Below are 19,381 nucleotides of genomic sequence, written 5' to 3'. Positions count from 1 at the left end.
AGCGTCAAAATTAGGGTTGTGTGCGTTTTGCATGTTTGAAAGGAAAGAGAGTAAAAGAAAGTAAAATAGAAGGATAATTGATATTTCTTGAATGATCAAAATGACTAACAATGTCCACTATTTATAATAGTGGATACTAACTTAATGAGCAAGACAAAAGATATGGAAAAGATATGCAAATTCATAATTAACTAACTAACTAAATAATAATAATAATAATAATAATAATAATAATAATAATAATAATAATAATAATAATAATCATAGTATCAGTCCCCAACATCATTAACTTATAACCGGAAGAGTTCATATTAAGGAATCAACTTAAGTGGATTTCAATTTCTTCACAAATGCATTCCAGTCCACTGGAAAAAATAATTGCAGAGGGCAATCATATATTCAAGGATTGAGATGGAGGATTTTGGAATGCATATATGTATGACCCATCTTTTTCAAAAACTTTCTGCTTGTCCCTTTCCTTTGTGTACGACTTTGTCACTAAAGTTTTCAAGTTTTTTAGTGTTCTATTATTTCAGTGATCTCATACCAATATCACAACTTTAGGGGAGGATACACTATGCACGTAATTTGTAGTATTTAATTTTATGTGGTATACATGCCGCGGTCGAAGACTATTTAAATTCTCAATCATACGTTATATCAATCTAAATTATCCGGTGTTGTTAAGGGCACGCCTCTCTGGGCACAGCTGGAATCGCCCCAAGGTGGCTGGGCCGAGGAGGTCATTCCACTCTCTGTTTAATTGTCTTTTGATATTCTCAAAAGAAATTAACTCTTATCTAACCCTAAATGTTAGAATCTGAATATGGACTAGTGCACCCTGGTTTTTGCCTAATCGCCTTGATGCAACCCGCACTTCTGACAACTCTGAATCTATCACATGGAGTAAATGCTCCTAAATCTTACATACATCCATCAAATTGGTGGGAGATAGTAGAATGAATAAAACTGTAGTTTAAATGTTGTAGGGATTCTTGAAGGGTCAAATGACCCTTGTAGCTCCCAACAGGAAATTTTCAGACCACTGAATACTAGAAAAAGACAATGTCCCTGAGGTAGGCATGTGTATGTATTATATCTATTAGGTCAGTATAGTGACAGATAAGAGTATGATGCCCCATACAGTAAGTCAAACAATAGTTGTTTGTTGCTTAGATAAGGATATGTGCATATACAGGCAAATGTCATTTCTTGAAACGTGGAATAAAGTTAGGCTCAAACCTCAATAACATCTTTTAGGTTTCAAGCCCATAGTAGCAGCTGTTGGTATCCTAAATGTGTGATACTCCACAACAAACATCAAAGGAAGCAACAAAGAACACTTACTAAAAGAGCTGTCAAAAAAGGCTTGCCCCACCTAGCCCGAAGCCTGAATGTTTATGCATAAAGCTTGAAACATTCAGGCTTCAGGCTAGGTAGCTTAAAAACATTCAACAACTTTATAACATAATCGCATACAACAAAATGAAGGAGTGTTAATCATGTAACAATACACCTAGACAAGACTCCCCGGCTTCGCCACCGGTTCCTCCTAAAAAACAATAACCTAACCAAAGATGATGAGATCTTGATGGGGATAAGATAGTGATCTTTTTCAATTGCATCCAAAATACCTCTCAGACATAGTTTGGTATAGCAGGTCACAGCAATATCAATACTAGCTCGAATAAGAACATGCACGGATACTTGGTATAAAGAAAATAACAAGGACTAATTATTTATCATAGAGTTCCTGCCTTAGGAAGCCAGGACCTGGCTTGAAAGGATCATCTTCTCTGTATGCCTCAGGACGGTGAACTCCAGAGTCATTCATACGGTTGCTGATGACGTGGAGGATTGCTTTCTTTGCACCATACTCATCACGGTTGTTGTCTACATACTGCTTCGCCTCTGCTGCCACTTCATTCACAAAATCAAACCTATTATCCTCCGAGAGCAATAGCCTCTCGATGTCCATTGTCAGGAGCTCTCCTGTCTCCCTTATCCTCCTCACCTGTTCCTCAAGAAACGGAACTCTTTCTATCCTCGTCTTATCTTTTTTCACCTGAAAGCACACGATACAGAGAGATAGCTGAATAGCAACCACCACTTGAAATGAAAGTTTCAATCATCATCATCATCAAAGCCCCCACACTATATGGGAGACGATGCATAGACAGATATTTGTTCTCCAAATGTTCGGGTTTTCCTGCATTCTATCAATAAATTCGAGGATCATGACATTCTCCTTAGTCCTGTTGACATCAACCGAACTTCCTAAGATGAGTAAATAATTGCATTCGAACACCCTGATCAGTAAGCAAAACATAGTACAAAGAATGATCATGAAATTGATGCGAAGCATATTTCTTATATTTTTCCCCCTAAACTACACACTTTCCATGTACTTGTCACTCATCAAAGTGTATTTGTAGGGAAGTTTAGGAGAGTGAAAGCTGGAAGTTCGCAGGTGAAATGGGCAAAGCATGAGAACGCCCGGTCGGGCGATTCTGAGCTTCAAAACGCCCGGTCGGGCGTTACGCATAAGGATTCCAGAAAGTTCGCCCGGTCGGGCGGTTAGTGACGACACAAAACGCCCGGTCGGGCGTTTCACCGCGATACCCCTAGAAGCCTTTCGCCCGGTCGGGCGTTTCGTTCGTTAAATTCGCCCGGTCGGGCGTATTTGCCGAGTAACTTCTAAATGGCAGTTATTTCAGAAAAGGAGGGGATAAGTTAGAGGAAAGAAGAGGAGAAAGGTGACGAATTTGACAGAGAAAAAAAAGACAGAACGGAGAAGAAGGAAGAAGAGAAGAGAAGGAGGAAAATCTACCCGACACTCCGACGATTCGACTCCACCATCCAATTCTACTCCGAAAGAGCATGCCTTCTACGGTTTTAATCAGTGAATTTATCATGTATCAAGGCTAGGCTCATTTGTTGCTCCAAGTTGTGAATTAGACTCGTTAGAATGCTTCTACACTTTTGAACTCATGTTTGATAGCATTGATTGTGTTTAATGCGTAATTCTATTACTTTAGAGGCATCTTTTGTGATAGATATCTAATCCTTGTTTATTGTCTCTTTAACATGGACATGGATGGATTAATCAATTGTTATGCTATCAAATTAAAATTGTTCAGAGGATAATTTGATAGTGGATTAGGTAAGCTCGTATAGTAGAGGATGTTAGATTCCCGCGCTTCCGCAGGAGTTGAATGCCTTCGAAAATTAATTCATGGAACAAGTGTTCAGCTGACTGTGAATTATACGTCGCAAACATGTTCAGTGCAAGCGATTAGGTTGATAAGTTAATCCCAATTTTGTGTGTGATAAATGTGTAGAATGATTCGAGTCTAAGGAGCAACTTGGAGTGACCTGTTTTTCTCGTGTTTAAAATCCTTGCGTAGTTAGTTTGTTAACTTAGTGTCATTAATCATCAAAACCAAAAATCGAACCTTTTTATGCTTTGTTTAGTGTTAAGTTTTAATAATCATTCCCTTCCCTGTGGATCGACACCTAAAATACTACACACGAAGCTGTATTCTTGCAGTTAGTGATAATATTTGGGTAATTAATTTGAACTTGCGTGCGAAATTGATCTGTTTTACAAACCAGTATTATCCACATCAAGTTTTGGCGCCGTTGCCGGGGAAGGCAATCGATTATTTAGCTTATAGTTTTTGTTTGTTTTTATTTTGTTTGATTTTTCTTTTTGAGTTTTATAGGTACATTGTTCGTGTTCTACGGTGTGATAGCCATCTACCACGTCCGGACTTGAAGACGAAGGAGTGTATTATTTTAGGTAATTTTTAGCTAACTCTTAGTTTAGTTTTAGGTAGTTTTGTTTGCACTCTAGCACACACTTTTTATAGTACTTACCCCGAAGTTGTCGAGAGGTCTCGCTTTCGGTAATAGGAAATATTTTGTGCTTGTGCTTGGTGTATTTTCTGTTGTGTAGGTATTAAAAAAAAAAAAAAAAAAGAAAGAAAAGTGAATGCACACACGATCACATGGTACACCACCGTTTGGATTACTCTGTTATCAAAGAAGAAGGGTTAGAGGTACTTCAGTTGAGATCTTTCCGGACTATCCGAGTCCAATCAGAAATAACCGGCTTTTTGGTGAAGAAAGGGAGGATAGACAAGAGTCAGACGGTGAATCAATGGCTGAGAACAATGAGATTCCACCACCTGTGGTGAGGTTTGGCGACACTCTGAGATCGGGAATTGAGTACCCAGGGGAGTGTGCCTACGCAAATGACAACGTCAACATTCCACCTCACTACATCAGTTTGGTGAATGGAGGAAATCTTTTTCATGGACGGGATGATGAAGATCCGGTGAGCCATTTGAATGCCTTCTACGAGCTGACAAACTCTCATAGACCTCCAAATGTGGAGCATCATCGAATTAAGAGGGCCCTATTTCCGTTCTCATTGAGGGAGAAAGCAAGAGGGTGGTATGACTCATTACCGGGTTACAACATAGCAACATTCCAAGAGCTGAAGACATTGTTTCTTTTGGAATATAACTCCCCAATGAAGATCGAGAAGTTGAGAGAGGAGATCACATCTTTCCGACAGAAATATGACGAGTCTTTTGCAGAAGCTTGGAAGAGATTCACGGAAATGATAAGGAAATGCCCAAGTCATGGACTAGCTCCGGGGCATGACCTTTTGAAATTCTACAAGGGACTCAACAGTGAAGGCACGGGACTAGTCACTGCAGGTTCAAATGGGAACCTAGATGATTTAACTCACGATGAGGTTAGAGCCTTGTTTCAAAGGTTGGCCAATAATCAAAGGAATTGGCATAATCCAAGAAGAGCAGCTGAGAAGGTAGGAGATACATTTGGTGCTACCAAAGATGCAGAAAGAGTGACAGCCATTGAGGCTCAATTGGCGGACATAAGCACTCAAATGTCATCAATGACAAAGGCAGTTAAGTCTCTTCAATTGACTCCTCAACCCCAAGCTGTGACTGTGATGAGATGTGGATTGTGTCAAGGAGGGCATCATACTGATCAGTGCCCAAGTCTTCAAGGACCTCCCGTGGAGGATGTGAACTATATTGGCAACAATCGCCAAGGGTTCAATCAAGGCAACCAATACAACAATCAGCAAAATTGGAGGCCTCAACAAGCAAGTTGGAATCAAGCCGGTCCTAGCAACAACTCGGGTAACCAATGGAGGAACAATACTCAACCCCCGGGTTATGAGAAGAAGCCATCAGTCGAAGATCAGTTGGGGCAGATTCTCTCTTTCATGACTAAGAGTCAAAAGGAGAACGAAAATTTCAAGGAAAGGACGGTGGAAAAGTTTGGGCAGATGGATGCGACAATGAGGAATCTTGAGACGCAGATAGGGCAGCTTGCCACGGCATCACACGAGGATTCCTAACACCATCCCGAGCAATACCGTACCTAATCCTAGAGGCAATGAACAGTGTAAGGCAGTGGTCTTGAGAAGTGGTCGTGAGTTGGATTCGACACCATTAATGGACGGCCAAGGTACTTCCGGCATCTCACACGCAGGGGCGGATGAGATGTTAGGCTTGCATTCCTCGCACGCAGGGGCGGATGAGGCATGTAAGGGAAGTCCCGCGTTGGTGCATGGTGCCCAACATGGTCAAGAACAGGCTGCATCCGGCAGCAAGGAACATGGTGTAGAATCCGAGGTAAGTGAGAGGTTTTTAGCAGAAAAGAAAGGAAAGGAAAGAATAGAGATGGAATCAAAGAGACAGATGACGACAAGTCCAGCACTAGATCCGAAAAGCAAGTTCAACTTCCCCGATCACATTCCTCCTCCACCATATCCACCAAAGAGGAAGAAGAGGGCTCCAAAAGAGAAAAGCTTTGAGTGGATGATGAACGTGATCCGGAAAGTGAATGTGGATGTATCATTGGTGGACCTCTTCACTAATTTCCCCAAGTTCTCCAAGTTTTTCAAGGACATGATGGCAAATAAGGAGAAACTTCAAGATGAGGGGATAGTGGCCTTGAGCATGAATTGCTCACAACTGATTTCGGGAATGATGCCAATGAAGAAGAGGGATCCGGGAAGTTGTGTGATTCCTTGTGAGATCGGTAACACAATCTTCACGAAATGCTTATTAGATCAAGGATCGGGGATCTCACTGATGGCATTGAAAACTGCACGTGCCATTGGACTGGAGAACAGAATGGAGCCCATCGACATTGCTCTACAGTTGGCTGATCATTCCATCGTGAAGCCCACTGGAATAGTAGAGGATGTCTTGGTCAAAGTCGACAAATTTATCATCCCCGTTGACTTCATAGTCTTGGACATGCCCGAGGACAAAGAGGTACCAATTCTGTTTGGTAGACCATTTCTCGCCACGGGAGATGTGTTGCTTGGAGCAAAGGACAACTCAGTCACGTTCAGAATTAATGGTGAGCAAGTGACCATTAATGTTGAGAAAGCGATGAAGCATCCTAGTGATGCAAAAGCGTGTTTTAGAGTTGATGTCCTCGACAAGTGCATTTTTGACAAGATGTGTTGCTCGGCAAGAATAGAAGGAAGCGTGTATGATAAAGGAAGTTTGGAGAGAGACTATGGTGCGACACTTAATGTCGATTTTGATGAAATAGAAGATTCTCAAGTTGATGAACCAAGTCTCGAGAATGAATGTGTGGTGGATACTTTCACGGCAGATGTGAAACCTTCAATCGAAGTACCACCAAAGCTAGAATTGAAGCCACTCCCGACAAATCTGAAATACGCATTCCTTGGTGAGGGTGAATCTTTACCGGTTGTGATATCGGCGATGTTGAATGATGAAGAAGAATTGAAGTTGATAGAGCTACTGAAGTCACACAAGAAGGCTCTAGGATGGTCCATTGCTGACATCAAAGGGATTAGCCCTGCAATTTGTATGCATAAAATTTTGATGGAAGATGGAGCTAAACCGGTAAGAGAAAGACAAAGAAGGTTGAACCCACTTATGCAAGAAGTGGTGGAAAAAGAGGTGAAAAAATTGTTGAAATTTGGGATGATCTATCCCATTTCCGATAGTGAGTGGGTCAGCCCGGTGCAATGTGTACCGAAGAAAGGAGGAATAACCGTGACCGTCAATGAAAAGAATGAAGTCTTAGCAACTCGATTGGTAAACTCATGGAGAGTTTGCATGGACTATAGAAGATTGAACAAGGCGACAAGAAAAGATCACTTTCCGTTGCCATTTCTCGATCAGTTGCTAGATAGAATTGCGGGTTATTCTCATTATTGCTTCTTGGATGGATACTCGGGGTATAATCAGATTGCAATTGCCCCGGAAGATCAAGAAAAGACGACATTCACATGTCCTATTGGTACGTATGCCTTCCGCCGGATGCCTTTTGGGTTGTGCAATGCACCGGCTACATTCCAACGTTGCATGATGGCAATTTTTTCCGATATGAATGAAGACATTATGGAGATCTTCATGGATGATTTCTCCGTCTTTGGATCCTCATTTGATCTTTGCTTAGAAAATTTGAGACGGGTCTTACAAAGATGTGAAGAATCGAATCTCGTGCTCAATTGGGAAAAATGTCAATTCATGGTCAAAGAAGGCATAGTGTTGGGACACAAGGTGTCGGAGTTGGGATTGGAGATGGATAAGGCTAAGATTGATGTGATTTCGAAGTTACCTCCCCCAACAAATGTGAAGGGCATCCGTAGTTTCCTTGGTCATGCAGGATTCTACCGAAGATTTATAAAAGATTTTTCAAAGATTGCAAAGCCACTTTGCAACTTACTTGAGAAGGATGCCAAGTTCGTCTTTGATGATAAATGCCTTGAGGCATTTGAACAGTTGAAGAAAAAGCTAGTCGAAGCCCCTATTATTATCACACCGGATTGGTCGAAGCCATTTGAATTGATGTGTGATGCTTCGGACTATGCTGTGGGGGCCGTTTTAGGCCAAAGGAGAGATAAGGTCCTACATGCCGTCTACTATGCTAGTAAAGTACTCAATGAAGCTCAATTGAATTACACCACGACGGAGAAGGAAATGCTAGCAGTAGTGTATGCCTTTGAGAAGTTTCGTGCATACTTACTTGGCACGAAGGTGGTAGTGTTCACGGACCATTCAGCTATCAAATATTTGATGAATAAGAAAGATGCAAAGCCTCGGTTGGTGAGATGGATCCTCTTATTACAAGAGTTTGATGTAGAAATTAAAGACAAAAGGGGACCGAGAATTTGGTAGCTGATCATTTGTCTAGACTAGAGGGATTGGAAGAGACGGAAGATGAGAGAAAGAAAAGGATAAATGAGAAATTTCCCGACGAGCAAGTGTTGCAAGTGGAGGCTCGGGAAACATATGTGCCGTGGTTTGCCAATTTGGCAAACTACCTTGTCACGGGCATTATACCAGAAGGGTTGTCATCTAACCAAAAGAAGAAGTTTTTGAGTGACACCCGCACATATGTTTGGGAAGATCCGTTTCTCTTCCGGATTTGTAGTGATGGAGTGATTCGAAGGTGCGTTGGAGAGCATGAGCACCTTCAGATTTTGTCTGCATGCCATGATTCGTTGTATGGCGGCCACTTTGGAGCACGACGAACTGCTTTTAAAGTGCTTCAGTCCGGATTCTTTTGGCCATCGATCTTCAAGGATGCAAAAGCCTATGTCGAGAGATGTGACAGTTGCCAAAGAACCGGCAATATCTCGTGGAGAAATGAAATGCCGATGAATAACATTCACGAGGTAGAACTCTTTGATGTTTGGGGAATAGACTTCATGGGACCGTTTCCCAAGTCTAATGGGCAACAGTACATTCTTGTAGCTGTTGATTATGTGTCCAAATGGGTAGAGGCAGTGGCCTCGGCAACCAATGATGCCAAAGTGGTATTGAAATTTATCAAAAATTACATCTTTAACCGCTTTGGGACACCGCGAGCTATAATCAGTGATGGAGGAACTCATTTTTGCAATAAGTTATTTGATAACCTCCTAGGAAAGTATGGTGTCCAACACAAGGTTGCTACCCCTTATCATCCCCAAACAAGTGGTCAAGTTGAAGTCTCCAATCGTGAGATTAAGCGGGTGCTAGAGAAAGTGGTAAGGCCATCTCGGAAGGATTGGGCTCAAAAGCTAGATGATGCTTTGTGGGCCTATCGAACGGCGTATAAGACCCCGATTGGAACTTCACCATACAAATTGGTATTTGGGAAGGCTTGCCATTTGCCGGTAGAGCTTGAGCATAAAGCTTTTTGGGCTTTGCAAAAGCTTAATTTGGATTATGATGCTGCAGCCGAGAAGAGGATGTGCGATATGAATGAGATGGATGAGTTTAGGCTTCATGCATATGAGAGCGTTGATCTCTACAAAGAGCGTGCTAAGAGGGTACATGATGCAGCCATTAAGCCTCGTCAATTCCATGAGGGACAACTGGTCCTTTTGTACAACTCTCGGCTTAGACTGTTTCCGGGCAAGCTCAAGTCAAGATGGTGGGGTCCCTATGTGGTGCACAAGGTATACCCCTATGGTGCTGTGGATGTTCGGGATCAGAAGAATGGTAGCATTTGGAAGGTGAATGGCCAACGCTTGAAGGCCTATGTTGGAGTTGAAAGTGGCACGGAGACAGAAGAGGTGGTCACACTAGAGAATCCGAAAGTGTAGACCAAAGATGAAGAAGGTCGAGCCAACGACTATAAACAAAGGCGCTGATTGGGAGGCAACCCAAGTTTTTATCTTTCTTTTATCTTTTGGTTTCATATGTTGGAGGTTTTGTTTGCTCAATTCTTTCCTCCAACATTTATTTTGAATTGAGTGTTTTTTTTGTAGTTTTTGTTCTTTTTGTAGGAGCAACTGGGAGTTAGGATTGGAGCTTAGGAGGAAGCACACCTGCAAAGGATTTTTACACCCACCCTCCCACCCGAACGCACTATGGACGTCATGCCAAGTTTGGGGGAGTTTCCTTTCCCTTTACTTTATTTGTCTTTTTTGCATGCATTGAGGACAATGACGCATTCAAGTTTGGGGGGGTTATGAATGATTTGTGATGTTTGTTTTTGGGTGTTTTGCTTCATAAAGATGTTTTGAATCTATGTAGTTGACGGATGCATGCTTTATCTTCGGCTTTCTGGTTAGGAAATCTTGCTTGATCTTACTTGATCTTTGAAGCTTAGGATGAATGGAATGGGTGCATGAATTTATTTGAAAGAGCATGTTGTGATTACATCCGATTTCTTAAGTTGAGGAGAGTATGAAAATCGCATGACTTGTGGAAATTATTTTGGATTGATTTGCTTTATCGAGTGAAGTGCTTGCGTTCGTTTGTGTTAACGATTTGGGAGGATAAGGCACTAGGATGAACTCCATGGCCAAATGATCACATGCCTAGTCCATCAAATGATCCCCTAGAAGCCACCTTGAGCTTAATTTCTTATTCTTTGTGTAAACACTTAGCCAAACACTTAGCCACTGAAATAAGCCTAATTTTAGCCTCATCGATAGACCTTGCTACTATTTGGGTGCTAAATACAAGTTGAGCTTTGTGGTTTGAGTTTGAGTGTGGGTGGTGAATTGTAAAGAGTAGACATTTCTAGACTTGATAGAAGGTGAAAAGAATGAAGTTCTAAGAAAAAAAAAAACAAGAAAAAGAAAAAGACGACCTCCAAATTCACAAAAGTCGAGGTCTTTACAAAAACAAAAAAAAAAAAAAGGAATAAGTTGATGAAATAAAGATAGAGCTTCTATGTTTGTTTGTGTAATCTCGTCTGGAATAGATCTCAAGTTTGGGGGAGTGTGGGTTTGGTTGTAATTTTTCGTTGGTTAATCTTTGGAAGGAAGTTGTAGGAGGGAAGATTTTGGCACTCAAATGTGTAGCCTTTGAGCTCACTATCCATACTTATCCTACCTCGTCCCTAGCCCCATTACAACCTTGAAATAAGACCTTGGACCTTATCGTTGATGCTTGTGGATGTTGTGTAAAGAACTTGGTAGAGTTAAAGAGGTTCGATTTGAAATCTGTGAGTCTATGTGGTTAGTAGTGCTTGATGAGTCGATGATGACGGTTTGAGTTGTTTGATCGTATGCTCGGACTTACTTTGAAGTGCACCTTAACTTGACGTTCTAGGGGGATGAGTGATTGTTCTTGAGAGTGGGAAATCTTGATTGGAAATGTTGGGGGTTTAGATTTTGTCACTCACGTCCCTACATGATTCTTTGTGATGAAAATCTTTGCGGGTTAGATTTGGTTGAGTCTTGGTGCTGAAAATGTATCTTGCTCGGGGCGAGCAAGAGCTTAAGTTTGGGGGTATTTGATGCGAAGCATATTTCTTATATTTTTCCCCCTAAACTACACACTTTCCATGTACTTGTCACTCATCAAAGTGTATTTGTAGGGAAGTTTAGGAGAGTGAAAGCTGGAAGTTCGCAGGTGAAATGGGCAAAGCATGAGAACGCCCGGTCGGGCGATTCTGAGCTTCAAAACGCCCGGTCGGGCGTTACGCATAAGGATTCCAGAAAGTTCGCCCGGTCGGGCGGTTAGTGACGACACAAAACGCCCGGTCGGGCGTTTCACCGCGATACCCCTAGAAGCCTTTCGCCCGGTCGGGCGTTTCGTTCGTTAAATTCGCCCGGTCGGGCGTATTTGCCGAGTAACTTCTAAATGGCAGTTATTTCAGAAAAGGAGGGGATAAGTTAGAGGAAAGAAGAGGAGAAAGGTGACGAATTTGACAGAGAAAAAAAAGACAGAACGGAGAAGAAGGAAGAAGAGAAGAGAAGGAGGAAAATCTACCCGACACTCCGACGATTCGACTCCACCATCCAATTCTACTCCGAAAGAGCATGCCTTCTACGGTTTTAATCAGTGAATTTATCATGTATCAAGGCTAGGCTCATTTGTTGCTCCAAGTTGTGAATTAGACTCGTTAGAATGCTTCTACACTTTTGAACTCATGTTTGATAGCATTGATTGTGTTTAATGCGTAATTCTATTACTTTAGAGGCATCTTTTGTGATAGATATCTAATCCTTGTTTATTGTCTCTTTAACATGGACATGGATGGATTAATCAATTGTTATGCTATCAAATTAAAATTGTTCAGAGGATAATTTGATAGTGGATTAGGTAAGCTCGTATAGTAGAGGATGTTAGATTCCCGCGCTTCCGCAGGAGTTGAATGCCTTCGAAAATTAATTCATGGAACAAGTGTTCAGCTGACTGTGAATTATACGTCGCAAACATGTTCAGTGCAAGCGATTAGGTTGATAAGTTAATCCCAATTTTGTGTGTGATAAATGTGTAGAATGATTCGAGTCTAAGGAGCAACTTGGAGTGACCTGTTTTTCTCGTGTTTAAAATCCTTGCGTAGTTAGTTTGTTAACTTAGTGTCATTAATCATCAAAACCAAAAATCGAACCTTTTTATGCTTTGTTTAGTGTTAAGTTTTAATAATCATTCCCTTCCCTGTGGATCGACACCTAAAATACTACACACGAAGCTGTATTCTTGCAGTTAGTGATAATATTTGGGTAATTAATTTGAACTTGCGTGCGAAATTGATCTGTTTTACAAACCAGTATTATCCACATCAGAAATCAACCATTAACAAAGCTATATACAGCCCCAAAATCCAGCAACAAGTTATCATCTACCAAGTGGAACGAATTCTCATTTGAGCTCCAAGTGGAAACCAAACTCCGAAACTAACTATTCAAAGATATTTTCCAGTATCTTATCTTACAGTTACCTCTCAATTTCTAAAACAATAAGATGATTTCATTTTTCACACTTGAGTTATTCAATCGATGTTTCGAAAGCAATCATAAAATATTCTCTCCCGAGAAGAATTTTGAATACCTAACATCTGTCCCAACCCTTTCCCCAAATACAACAAGAATAAGAAAAATCATTTCTCTCACAAATACATCATGCTCACTTCCCACTGTATGAAAAAATTTCGTTAATATGGCTCATAATCATACCAATTTTCTCCGCCTCCACACTTGCCTATGACTGCCTCCTGAATTTCGTGAGCTCGAACTATTATCCTGCCAATCAAAATCACAAAAACAAAATCGATTTCATATATCGAAAAAAACTCAAAACTGTTATCATTGCTGAAATTGTAACCTGCGACTTCGAAGCAACACAGAGGCGCCGTTTGTTGTCCGGTTTTACTTCGATTCTCTGCACATGATGGATCAAAAGGTCGATAAATTATGGAAAATTAAGCGAGCAAAGTTAGAGAATTACAGAAACATACATTTGGAGGGAGTGAGTGGAACAATGAAGTGCTGAAAGTAGCAGCAATTAGCGCCATTGCAAGTCGAGCTTTATCTAGTTTCCGGTATCTGCAATTTTTGAATTGAATCACAAATATAACGGAATCGGCCCAAAATAGAAGCCTATAGTTTGGGCTGTTGGCCCATGAGGTTAAGAATATGTGAATAAATTTTAGTTATAAACATATTTATCAACCCTATTATTTGTAAGCACTACTCTCATTTAATTCATCTTATTATTAATTTAAAAATTAATTATTCAGTCAAACATTTGGCCCAATATGGCAATATGTATATAAAATTATTTTCGATCCCGATTTGGTCCAATATATAAATTTGTTTTCCGAAGACAATTGGATAAATTTTTGGTCCCATAAAAAATAATCAATTAATAATCTAGTGAGGTACAAAGATAACAAGGATAATTTAGTAAATTATGAATTTATTATTTTCTAATTGAAAAAGTGAATTAACTTGATTTCTAACTTTATCAGTTTTTAACTCAGATCTTTATTGAATACCAATGATTGTAACCAACAGCTCAAATGACATTGTAATAATCAGTATTTCCTTATACTGGAATGGCTTAAAACCCATACTATATATTCTGATTTTAAATACTTATATCCAAATACTCCATTAATTACTAACTGAACATCTAATTAAAATGTGGATTCACATTAAACAACTAAAATTTGATTAAAAAAAACATAATCAATATGTCCCCCCAAAGTAATGTTTTCAATTTTTAGCAATATCAACAAACACCACTTCAGCCACTAGTTTAGAACACCCTCACAAATACGCAGATCTTACATTTCTTGCAAAAAATCACCGCTCTTTTCTTATTATGCACCACCAATTACGAAAATACATTGTAATCCCTCCGCATGTTACTCGCATTTTTCATTTTAGGCCGTAAATTTGGGATTGTTTTTTAGTGTAATTAAATTAAAATTTGAAGTGTAATGAGACATCACTTAATAAATGAGCTCTTAACTTAAACTAACATATTAATTAAATGCATTAATTCTAACTTAAACTATAAATAGTGTAAGGAGTTTGTGGCGAGCCGAAAATCAACCGTGCAGGTAACATGGGACGGAGGGAGTATTTATTTAAATCTTTTGATAAGATTATACTGCTAAACGTTATCATTAGTTATGATGCTTTATTAACTTAATGTGATTTAATTACTTAAAACCTATTAAGAAACCGTTAAGAATGTCATTAATTTTACTATAAATTTTATAAATATCAAAGCTTATTATGTTACTTTTCTCTATAATTTTTAATAAATAAATAAAAGAATAGATCAAGTTATGTTTATATAAAATTAATATCAATAATATTCTTTACAGTATTAAAATAAACGTTTCGAAAAATAACATTAATAATGTAAATTAAATAAGAACAATGCATACCAATAAGATTAATATGCAAAATATGCATTGTATTATTCCATCATTATTCATTACCCGATTAAGAATCTTACTACTGGAATTTTGAAAATAAGTTGAATAAATTAGTTAACTATTTATAGTAAAAATGAGCAAATATTTTTAGACAAAAGACTAGAAGACAGAGGGTAGAAATTTTCTGACATAAAAGAATCTATCTGATCTGGCTAGCATGTTTTCACACTCGATCAAAGGCGAAAATATAGGGCTGTGAATTCAATTACTACACATCACAAATTTTATGATTTCTGTCTAGTCCATGGAATCTGCTTCAACCAGCTCAGACCTCATCTGCCATTGCGAATCTTCCTCCAATCGCGACCTGGACTGAAAGGAATTGCAGGATTTGAATCTAAACCCTAATTTCCCCTGCTGTTTCGGCCGCAAATTTGAATCTTTAGCACCGAATCTCGGATTTGGACTCTGTTTTTTTTTTGCTGGAATAGTTGTTGTGATTGTTGGAAGTGAAGGAATCCGGAATCGGAAATGGATAGATCGAGATCTAAGAGATACTATTATGACCAGGACTATGAATCTGAAACCCTACACTCGCGGAGCAAGCCTCGCTACGGAAACAATTCACACGGTGGTGGCGGCGGTGGAGTTGGAGGTGGAGGTGGAGGAGGTCACCATTATGCTCCGAGCTACCGTCGCTCCTCATCCTCCTCTGGCGGAGGTGGAGGCAGCGGCGGTGGTGGAGGAGGAGGAGGGAGAAAGCTGCCGGATCAGTTGATGGTGACTACTAGCTACCGGATTCTGTGCCACGATGTGAAGGCAGGGGGAGTGATTGGGAAATCGGGGTCTATAATTAAGGCGATTAGGCAGCACACTGGGGCGTGGATTAATGTGCACGAGCTGGTGCCTGGGGACGAGGAGAGGATTATCGAGATCTCTGACACCCGGAGGAGGGATCCGGATGGGAGGATACCGTCATTCTCGCCTGCGCAGGAGGCGTTGCTCTTGATACATGAGAGGATTCTGGAGACTGAAGGGGGAGGAGGAGGAGGGTATGGGCATAATGATGGCTTTGTGGAGGATGAGAATGATGAGTATGGTGGGAGAGGAGGTGGAGGTAATAGAGTTGTCACGAGGCTGGTGGTATCGCGGATGCACGTAGGGTGTTTGCTGGGGAAAGGGGGGAAGATAATCGAGCAAATGAGGATGGAGACCAAGACACATATTAGGATTTTACCACGAGATCATACTCTGCCTCGTTGTATTTCCATGTCTGAGGAGATTGTTCAGGTTATTGATTGTTACACCTTCCTTTGGAGCCTTGAGTATTTGTTGAACATGAAAAACCTTAGAATGCATTGACTGAAAAACCAGAACTTGAATTGAACTTATGATTCCTCAACTCATTTGGATGGTTGAGATGTAACTATGAGGTGGTTACAGGCATGACCGCCTTCTGAAACTGAAAACGGCTTCCCTAATGCAGTAGCTTTGAGGTTTATGATGATGGAATGTAGTTTCTTGTTATGCTACTGATGATGGACGGGGATGCATTAATGAGCTGTAGGAATATAGCATGTGATAATGTGCTGCTGATAATCTCATAGCATTAACTGGAATTGATGACTAATTCATTCATCAAAATGAATAGACGATCTGAAATTCTATTTGCATGCCATTTACCTAATTAAGACTATCTTGCCTTTACCTGGATTTTAAGCTTTTCAGCCTCTTGATTGCATGCCATAGCCATACTGCATTGCTATATTCACTATGCAATATATAGTTGCCTTGTGGAAGTGCAGGGTTCATCTGATTCTCCCTTTTTTTGAACAGAAAATGAAGAGCATTAGTTAACTGATACTGTTCATGTATTTTTGGAAGTGGAACATTGACTTGCAGTACAGAAAGATTAGGTCTTTAATAATTTTCTCCTTGTTCTGTAACATTACTGCACAATTTGTACAGGTGGTTGGTGACGCGCATGCTGTGAAAAATGCTCTAGCAATCATTTCTTCTCGTTTGAGGGAAAGCCAACATCGTGATAGAAGCCATTTTCAGAACAGAGTACAATCACCTGACCATTTCTATCCTCCAGATGATGATTTCTATGCCAACAACAGACGATCATCTGCAGAAGGGCCTAGCTTTGGAAATAGGTATTCTGGTGGTTCCAGGAACAACAACTATCCCCCGCGTTCATCTGGATATTCCCATGAGTCCGGACTTGCTAATGTATCTGATAGTAATACTCAATCATTTCCTGGCGAGGAACTTGTGTTTCGCATACTATGCCCTGTTCGTAAGGTTGATTATATTGTTGGGGAAACGGATGGAATCATTGATTTGCTTCACAATGAAATAGGCGTCAACATTGATGTATCTAATCCAGTTGCTGGATTGGATGAACTTGTAATAATCATATCTTCTGATGAGGTTAGCCTGCATCTCTCTTAGTAATCATATGTTCGAGAGCTCGTCTCTGCTTCCTGGCAGTCTTCTAAACTACATTTCAGCTCTATATGAATTTGACCACAATTTTTCAGTAACTCTTAGCTTTAATGTCTTCTGGAATGTCTTGTAAGCTGATTCACTTGTATGGCTTTTAGGGTCCTGACGACGAGTTGTTTCCTGCCCAAGAAGCTTTATTACATATACAAACTCGCATTGCTGATCTTATTCCAGAAAAAGAAAATATTGTTACAACTCGGCTACTTTTACAATCAGATGAAATTGGTTCTTTGGCTGACATAGGTAAAATCAATGGTGCTAGTGTCGAGATTCTGCCAAGAGAACAACGTCCCGTGGGTGTATCAGGGATGGATGAGATTTTACAGGTTTGTTCTATATAGTTTTATTTGTTGAGGATCATGTCTTGCTCTCTCCCCTTTCCTTTGATATGATTTACACTATAATTTTGTAAAGGATCTATGGATACATATTCCTTTTGTAGCTAGTGTTAGAGCTACTTTGTTGCTGCTCTTGTTCGTTGTTTCAAGTGCTTCATGCTTGAATACTTCTGACAAGATTCATCTATGCCATAGGTGAAAAGATACAGAACTAACACAATTCGGGCTTTGTTATCTTCCATTTCTTAACTATAGATAGTTGGGGAGATCAAAGCTGCTCGAGAGGCTCTCGTGGAGGTGACATCAAGGATAAGGAGTTACACATATAGCGAGTTTCATGAGAAGGATGAACCTGTCACTCATACTTCTGCTCCTAACCCTGTGAATGGTGGTGTGGAACCTGAGGCACCTTCAAGAAACATCGTACCTCAATCATTCGAAATGCATGCTGGAAATGGTCCTGCTCTTTCTGCCCCGCATAGTTATTCAACTGCTACAACATCTCAAAAAGTAAAGGTATGTTTAAACCTGTTTCCGACTTTGTATGCTCATTCCATCCATCGTTCTCAAATAAAATGAACTTCAATTTGCAGGATGTGGCCTCCACACCCTCAAATGCCGATTCATGGAAGCAAAACGAGAGTGAGCGACGCGAAGATCGTCAACCCAGCATATTGAATAGGTCACTTTATCCCAATCTCAGCCCACCTTTCTCACAGTAGAAGCAATCTAACTTGCATTCAAATCTCTCACACTCGTGTTTTTCCTCCAGAATATCTGTTCCGCTCGTGACAAGAAGCATACTAGAAGTTGTCATTCCACCCCATGCAGCGGCCGAACTAGCCAAGAAATCAAGAAAGCTCACTTTGATCAGTGAGGTGAGTTTGAGTTCTCCGTGATCATATTTAAGCATATACACCCTTGACATTTTATAACACTCGCTCAAACAGTTATCGGGAGCAACTGTGAAACTGGTAGACAACGGACCAGAAGCAACAGAGAAAGTAATTCAAATATCAGGTACTCCAGAGCAAGCAGAGAGAGCTCAGAGTTTACTTCAAGGATTCATCTTGAGCAGTAAGTTGCTCTCGTTATCTCTCAGACACACACACACTCAGTAGAACTAGCAATATGATCTGATATCCAATTATTTTGCCACTAACTCACGACTCTTGTTTCAGCCGAAGAAGATGGATAGGCGCAACCAGTGTAAGGTTGGCCGCAGCAACAGTTTTCGTGGATGATCTGAGTTTTAAGGATATGATAAGTGATCAGTTGTTTGGAACATAATGTTATAATTCATTTAAGGTATCTGACTTTGTTGTATGTTGTTGTTTTCAGTATATCTATCTTCTCCAGGAAATACTATTCAACTTGGTTTCTGCATATAATTTGTTTTTGTTCTTGTGGTGTATGTATGAGAGGGTTATGCTACAAAACCCTTTTACACTCTCAACTCAACTATGATCCATGGATTATCGATGAAATATGTATGAATTTGTAAGGTAAATGTATGAATTAAAAATTAAAGTTTTTGCTAGCGATATGATTTTTGCTAGAAAAATCCCAAAGTTTGGTCATATTTTGGTTTGTCATCGCAACTTTAAAAATCAACTAGAAAAATCATGAAATTTTAATGTATTGGTAATTATTCCATAATGATTTTTTTTATGAAATTGTATCTAGCATAGTACATGTGAAATCATATGTTGATGTTGTTACTACTGATGAGTTAAATCGTAGTCCTATTATCTATTTACGAAAAAATTGCGACATTTAGTTGAAAAACATCAATAAGATTAGAATGAACTGTACCATTTAGTTGAAATCATATGTTATTGGATTTTTTCCATGAGATATTGCGCGTAAATTAAAACTTC

The 19,381-nt window shown here is 39.9% G+C and overlaps 2 protein-coding genes and 1 non-coding gene across 3 annotated transcripts; 1 reads left to right on the top strand and 2 right to left on the bottom strand.

The window, feature by feature from the left end:
• Nucleotides 1–1,476: 1,476 nt before the first annotated feature.
• Nucleotides 1,477–13,298, bottom strand: LOC121753197 (protein PLASTID TRANSCRIPTIONALLY ACTIVE 7-like). Its single transcript, XM_042148402.1, has 4 exons — nucleotides 13,219–13,298; nucleotides 13,086–13,142; nucleotides 12,938–13,003; nucleotides 1,477–2,065 (listed from the first exon to the last, which is right to left on the bottom strand). The coding sequence occupies exons 1-4, from the start codon at nucleotides 13,273–13,275 to the stop codon at nucleotides 1,736–1,738; spliced, it is 510 nt and encodes a 169-aa protein (XP_042004336.1). The 5' UTR covers nucleotides 13,276–13,298; the 3' UTR covers nucleotides 1,477–1,735.
• On the bottom strand, nucleotides 4,550–4,656 carry LOC121753463. Its single transcript, XR_006040437.1, has one exon. It is a non-coding gene; the product is annotated as a small nucleolar RNA R71 (small nucleolar RNA).
• Nucleotides 13,299–14,833: 1,535 nt separating the features above from the next.
• Nucleotides 14,834–18,915, top strand: LOC121750441 (RNA-binding KH domain-containing protein RCF3-like). Its single transcript, XM_042144979.1, has 8 exons — nucleotides 14,834–15,942; nucleotides 16,621–17,088; nucleotides 17,262–17,489; nucleotides 17,757–18,017; nucleotides 18,095–18,183; nucleotides 18,274–18,379; nucleotides 18,452–18,578; nucleotides 18,683–18,915. Exons 1-8 carry the CDS (start codon nucleotides 15,184–15,186, stop codon nucleotides 18,697–18,699), a joined length of 2,055 nt encoding a protein of 684 aa, XP_042000913.1. The 5' UTR covers nucleotides 14,834–15,183; the 3' UTR covers nucleotides 18,700–18,915.
• The last annotated feature ends 466 nt before the right edge of the window (nucleotides 18,916–19,381 follow it).

The sequence above is a fragment of the Salvia splendens genome, chromosome 10 (genome assembly GCF_004379255.2).
Source record: "Salvia splendens isolate huo1 chromosome 10, SspV2, whole genome shotgun sequence".
Taxonomy (NCBI): Eukaryota; Viridiplantae; Streptophyta; class Magnoliopsida; order Lamiales; family Lamiaceae; genus Salvia; species Salvia splendens.
This window is presented reverse-complemented; position numbering and strand designations above follow the sequence as displayed.

Bases quoted from the DNA above. Each gene is read 5' to 3' on its own strand.
- LOC121753197 (XM_042148402.1), bottom strand. From the start codon at position 13,275: ATGGCGCTAATTGCTGCTACTTTCAGCACTTCATTGTTCCACTCACTC. The intron at 13,143-13,218 runs GTATGTTTCTGT...CATCATGTGCAG, and splicing joins TCCACTCACTCCCTCCAAAT to AGAATCGAAGTAAAACCGGA. The intron at 13,004-13,085 runs GTTACAATTTCA...TTTGATTGGCAG, and splicing joins GTGTTGCTTCGAAGTCGCAG to GATAATAGTTCGAGCTCACG.
- LOC121750441 (XM_042144979.1), top strand. From the start codon at position 15,184: ATGGATAGATCGAGATCTAAGAGATACTATTATGACCAGGACTATGAA. The intron at 17,089-17,261 runs GTTAGCCTGCAT...TATGGCTTTTAG, and splicing joins TAATCATATCTTCTGATGAG to GGTCCTGACGACGAGTTGTT. The intron at 18,380-18,451 runs GTGAGTTTGAGT...TCGCTCAAACAG, and splicing joins AGCTCACTTTGATCAGTGAG to TTATCGGGAGCAACTGTGAA.